The sequence below is a fragment of the Salvelinus sp. IW2-2015 genome, linkage group LG26 (assembly GCF_002910315.2).
Source record: "Salvelinus sp. IW2-2015 linkage group LG26, ASM291031v2, whole genome shotgun sequence".
NCBI classification, from domain to species: Eukaryota; Metazoa; Chordata; class Actinopteri; order Salmoniformes; family Salmonidae; genus Salvelinus; species Salvelinus sp. IW2-2015.
In genome coordinates this window covers 17,729,757-17,735,756 of record NC_036866.1, presented here as the reverse complement: position 1 = coordinate 17,735,756, position 6,000 = coordinate 17,729,757, and the positions used below count along the sequence as shown (strand labels likewise).

Below are 6,000 nucleotides of genomic sequence, written 5' to 3'. Positions count from 1 at the left end.
TCATATATTGGAGTAAGTCAAAGCTCACTGTACTTCCTCTTGTCCTCTCTATCCCCATGTTTATTTCTCTGCCTCCTCTCTCTGTCAGGACTTTGGGAAATGCCCCAGACTGCGTCTCTTCACTCAAGAGTACATCTTAGCTCTAAATGAGCTCAACGCTGGGATGGAGGTCGTGAAGAAATTCATTCACAGGTGAGTCAGTGACGACATGTTTTTAGGACTGTAATTCTCTCCACCAACCCAAAACTCAGGACCTAGATATATCAACAGTACCCCCCCCTTGTTTATTTTGTGTTTTCTCCACGTTCGATGGAGGGTGTTTAGGGTATTGAATGCTAATTGTGTGTGTGGCTGTGTTTCAGCATGCATGGTCCCTCCGGGCAATGCCCTCACCCCCGCGTCCTGCCCAACCTGGTGGCAGTGTGCCTGGCTGCCATCTACTCCTGCTACGAGGAGTTAATCAACAGGTGAGTGATGTACTGTTACTGTAGTGTTCTGTAGAACCACCACACAGACTAGACTTAATGGCCAAATAAACCTCCCAGGTTAGCATAGGCTATTCTCCTCTCCTTTAAACATTTTAAATTAGATGTTGACTTGAGTAATGAGTCATCTAATTGGTTATCATAACATCATCACCCTGAGCCACTGGGTCCTCAGCCCCCGTGAGAGGACATTTGCTAAATTTCCGTGACATTGTCACCCCAGAGAATCATCGCTCGGATACATATCTCTCCTCACTCTCCCTCTAAGTACACAGGGGTTGTAACAGAGACATACAACCCCAACAGAATGACATGTATTCTTACTATGGACCTCAATGTTGTAGTCTTGAAATTATTATTCAATGTGTGATACAGTGACTTTCTCCATTCCTCTCTTACACAATATTGCCCCCTCTCCATCAATATCGCTCTCTCCTCTTGCCCACTCTCTCGCTGTCTAGCCGGGACAACTCCCCAAGTCTGAAGGAGATCAGGAACGGCTGCCAGCAACAGAATGAGCGTAAACCCCCCCTGCCACTCCGCCTGCTGCGCCCAGAGCCCCCCACACCTCCACCAACGGCCCTGCTGCCCCTCTCCCCTCCCCCCTCAGCTCCCCTCTCCCCTCCCCCCNCCCCTCTCCCCTCCCCCCACACTGCCCCTCTCTCCCCCGCCCTCCATCGTCAACTCCAGTGAGATCCTGGTGGAGTTGGAACGCAACAACAACACTGCCAACGCCAGGCGGAAGGGCCCAGGGGGAGGCGACAGTGAGCCCAACCTGATCGACTGTCTGCTGGTCAGCCCCGCCCTCAACGCCCTGTCAATCCAGCTGCCTGCCCAGGCCGACCGCGTGTTGGGCTGCTTCGCACTCATCCTCAAAATGCTGTGAGTTACCACTACTGTTACTTAGGGCTGTGACGATACCAGTATCGCAATACTTTTTCCTTGGAAAAAATGAAAACACAAAGCAGAACAAACTCTTTGGTCCTTTAAAAACCTGCTGTATGTAAAATATCGTGCTATAGCTTGGAAAAGAAATACATGTGACTCTGGATGACAGCATAATGTTTGTTTCCAACACAGGGCTGTTTTCCTAAAGAAGTTAAATCTGCTTCATGTTTTGTTTCCTTGCCTGATACTAACGAGTATCGTCCCGGCCCTGTAATGCCTCTCCCTTATTGCCTACCTTACTATGTCTGTGTGTGTCTAAGGGGGCTTTCACACCAAGTTTGTTTTAAGCAGGGGTTTTTTCTTACTCTGGAACATTTACCCACTACATTCGGTTTGTTTGGACAGAACACAATCTGCACTCGGGTGACAACACACTGTGGTTTGTTCAAATAGGGTGGTCTCGGTCCAATTCCATTCATACCGTGGTGCAGTTTGCTGCAGGTGAAAACGCAGTCTGGTCGAAACACAGGAAAAGAATCAGAGGTGCGCAGTATTATCGGTTGTTTGACTGCAAGCATTTGATTAAATGCACGCAATATCGTAACTTGATATCTCTTAAACGTTTTGTGTGTAGCGGTGTGCATTTATGAGCGCATCTGATACAGAGTCATGTCTCCTTTGTTGGCTGCATGTCACAGTTTCCTCACACATGTTACAAAGCGGAAGTAATATGAAGGTTGGTGCCAATGTTCCCTCTAAGCTGCGCGCGGGCATGCAGCTCCCCCAGGACTGCCACGCAGAAGTATCAGGCCGCGCAGAGAAGTGCGAGATTGAACTTCTCATCTTTCTAGTTTTCCCCTTTAGTTAACACTATCAACATTTCCCTCTAATGTGTGAATTGTGATCGAATCAACTCAATATTAGACACTTTCAATGCAACATATCGAAACAAAACGAACTATGCAAGATATTTTCTTGTCGGCAGAGTGCATTGGAGTAGGATTCTATTGCATTGACAGGCACTAATCAGGCTTATAATCTACACAGACTGGTGCGCCATAACCATTCAGAGCTGCAGTATCCCTATAAGCAAATAGAACATTGCCATATATGGATCTGTGCCATTCACTTTGAGCTGGACTGTGTTTACAGCATGACTGGTGGCGAGTAGATGCACTTGTTTTGAGATCAAAGCAAGAGCTGCATGTAGCCAGGTTTGTACATTTCTTCATATTCTTTCCTAGTAAGTTAGTTATTATCCCAGTTATGGCAAATTTCTAGTCAGCAATGGGGGAGTGATTGCTTCCTACAAGAGCACAAAACGTGTACATTACCTGACTCGCTTTTCAAAGATATCTAGTAAAGAGCATTGTTTCTGTCTTAAAGGGGCAGTGTTGTATTTTGAGACAGGCTTGAATAAGCTACGTAGCCAAAAGGCAGAGTGTAGCATAATGTGTCTGATTCGCTGTAATAATTTTATGGGAATAATTCATTTTATTTTGTAAACTGGTTTCTTGCATCAAACAACACAACATTTTCAGTCACCTCATTTTTCTGAAGGACAAGTGGATAAACAGGTTAATGTCAATCCCTACATGTTTTTTTCTTAAGTCTCATGGAATGTAGGCCTACATTGAACAGCACACATTGGTTGCTACTGTAGGTTGAATGGTAGAACATCTATTTCCATGTTAAAATGTTATGAGATTCATTTTCTCCATTGTCTTTTATGGTAGGCCAGTCTGATAGGCCTACAGTGCCTTCGGAAAATATTCAGACCCCTTGACTTTTTCCACATTTTGTTACGTTACAGCCTTATTCTAAAATGGATTAAACAATACAATCCTCAGCAATCTACACACAATAACCCATAATGACAAACTGAAAGCAGGTTTTTAGAATTTTTTGCAAATGTATTAAAAATAAAAAGCAGAAATACCTTATTTACATAAGTATTCAAACCTTTTGCTATACGACTCGAAATTGAGCTCCGGTGCATCCTGTTTCCATTGATCATCCTTGAGATGTTTTTACAACTTGATTGGAGTCCACATCAGGTACATTCAATTGATTGGACATGATTTGGAAAGGCACACACCTGTCTATATATGGTCCCACAGTTGACAGTGCATGTCAGAGCAAAAACCAGGCCATGAGGTCGAAGGAATTGTCCATAGAGCTCAGAGACAGGTTTGTGTAGAGGCAGAGATCTGGAGAAGGGTACCAAAACATTTCTGCAGCATTGAAGGTCCCCAGGAACACAGTGGCCCCCATCATTCTTAAATAGAAGAAATTTGGAACCAGACTCTTACTAGAGCTGTCCGCCCGGCCAAACTGAGCATTTGGGGGAGAAGGGCCTTGGTCAGGGAGGTGACCAAGAACCCGATGGTCACTCTGACAGAGCTCTAGAGTTCCTCTGAAGAGATGGGAGAACCTTCCAGAAGGCACTTAAGACTCGCAGACCATTTTCCTGCAATTGTACACATTTCTCCAAGGAGCTGAGACATTTTTGCAGTTTTAAAGCTGATTTCCTGCAACTCTATGTACAGACTAGAGGTCGACCGATTATGATTTTTCAAAGCTGATACCGATTATTGGAGGACCAAAAAAGCCGATACCGATTAATCGGCCTATTTTTAATTTTTAATTTATTTGTAATAATGACAATTACAACAATACTGAATCAACACTTAATATAATACATCAATAAAATCAATTTAGCCTCAAATAAATAATGAAACATGTTCAATTTGGTTTAAATAATGCAAAAACAAAGTGTTGGAGAAGAAAGTAAAAGTGCAATATGTGCCATGTAAGAAAGCTAACGTTTAAGTTCCTTGCTCAGAACATGAGAACATATGAAAGCTGGTGGTTCCTTTTAACATGAGTCTTCAATATTCCCAGATAAGAAGTTTTAGGTTGTAGTTATTATAGGAATTATAGGACTATTTCTCTCTATACCATTTGTATTTCATTAACCCTTTACTATTGGATGTTCTTATAGGCACTGTAGTATTGCCAGTGTAACAGTATAGCTTCCATCCCTCTCCTCGCTCCTACCTGGGCTCGAACCAGGAACACAACRACAACAGCCACCCTCGAAGCAGCGTTACCCATGCAGAGCAAGGGGAATAACGACTCCAAGTCTCAGAGCGAGTGACGTTTGAAACGCTATTAGCGCGCACCCCGCTAACTAGCTAGCCATTTCACATCGGTTACACCAGCCTAATCTCGGGAGTTGATAGGCTTGAAGCACAGCGAAGAGCTTCTGGCAAAACGCAGGAAAGTGCTGTTTGAATGAATGCTTACGAGCCTGCTGCTGCCTACCACCGCTCAGTCAGACTGCTCTATCAAATCATAGACTTAATTATAACATAATAACACACAGAAATACGAGCCTTAGGTCATTAATATGGTCGAATCCGGAAACTATCATCTCGAAAACAAGACGTTTATTCTTTCAGTGAAATACGGAACCGTTCTGTATTTTATCTAACGGGTGGCATCCAGAAGTTTAAATATTCCTGTTACATTGCACAACCTTCAATGTTATGTCATGATTCCGTAAAATTCTGGCAAATTAGGCGGCCCAAACTGTTCATTATACACTGACTCTGCGTGCAATGAACGCGAGAGAAGTGACACAATTTCACCTGGTTAATATTGCCTGTTAACCTGGATTTCTTTTAGCTAAATATGCAGATTTAAAAATATATACTTCTGTGTATTGATTTTAAGAAAGGCATTTATGTTTATGGTTAGGTACACATTGGATCAACGATACGCACCGCATCGATTATATGCAACGCAGGACACGCTAGATAAACTAGTAATATCATCAACCATGTGTAGTTAACTAGTGATTATGATTGATTGATTGATTGTTTTTTATAAGATAAGTTTAATGCTAGCTAGCAACTTACCTTGGCTTCTACTGCATTCGCGTAACAGGCAGGCTCCTCGTGGAGTGCAATGTAATCAGGTGATTAGAGCGTTGGACTAGTTAACTGTAAGGTTGCAAGATTGAATCCCCCGAGCTGACAAGGTAAAAGTCTGTCGTTCTGCCCCTGAACGAGGCAGTTAACCCACCGTTCCTAGGCCGTCATTGAAAATAAGAATGTGTTCTTAACTGACTTGCCTAGTTAAATAAAGATTAAATAAAGGTGTAAAAAATTAAAACAATAAATAAATAATCTTCCAAATCGGTGTCCAAAAATACCGATTTCCGATTGTTATGAAAACTTGATATCGGCCCTAATTAATCGGTCGACCTCTAGTACCGTCCCTTTAGAAAGTATTCATACCCCTTGACTTACTTGACATTTTGTGTTACAGCAATTGTGTGCCACCCTATGGGACTCCCAATCACGGCCGGTTGTGATACAGCCTGGATTCGAACCAGGGTGTCTGTAATGAAGTCTCTAGCACTGAGATGTAGTGCCTTAGACCACTGCGCCACTCGGGAGCCCAAAAAAACATGGAATGAGTAGCTGTGTCCAAACTTTTGACTGGTATTGTAGGCCCATAATCTTCCCTACATACTTTATCTCGTTTAGTCTTTTAAATTGACACTGAAAGCATTTTTCGATCCCGATAATGTATTTAATTAATAGACATGTATACAGGC

General features: G+C 42.9%; 1 protein-coding gene across 1 annotated transcript in view; it reads left to right on the top strand.

Moving 5' to 3' along the window:
• LOC111952704 (C-Maf-inducing protein) overlaps positions 1-6,000 on the top strand; it is a 47,101-nt gene that overhangs the window by 28,411 nt on the left and 12,690 nt on the right. The window contains 4 exon segments of the mRNA XM_070435177.1: positions 89-192; positions 363-467; positions 947-1,120; positions 1,122-1,367. Of these exon segments, the coding sequence (XP_070291278.1) occupies positions 89-192; positions 363-467; positions 947-1,120; positions 1,122-1,367 (629 nt within the window).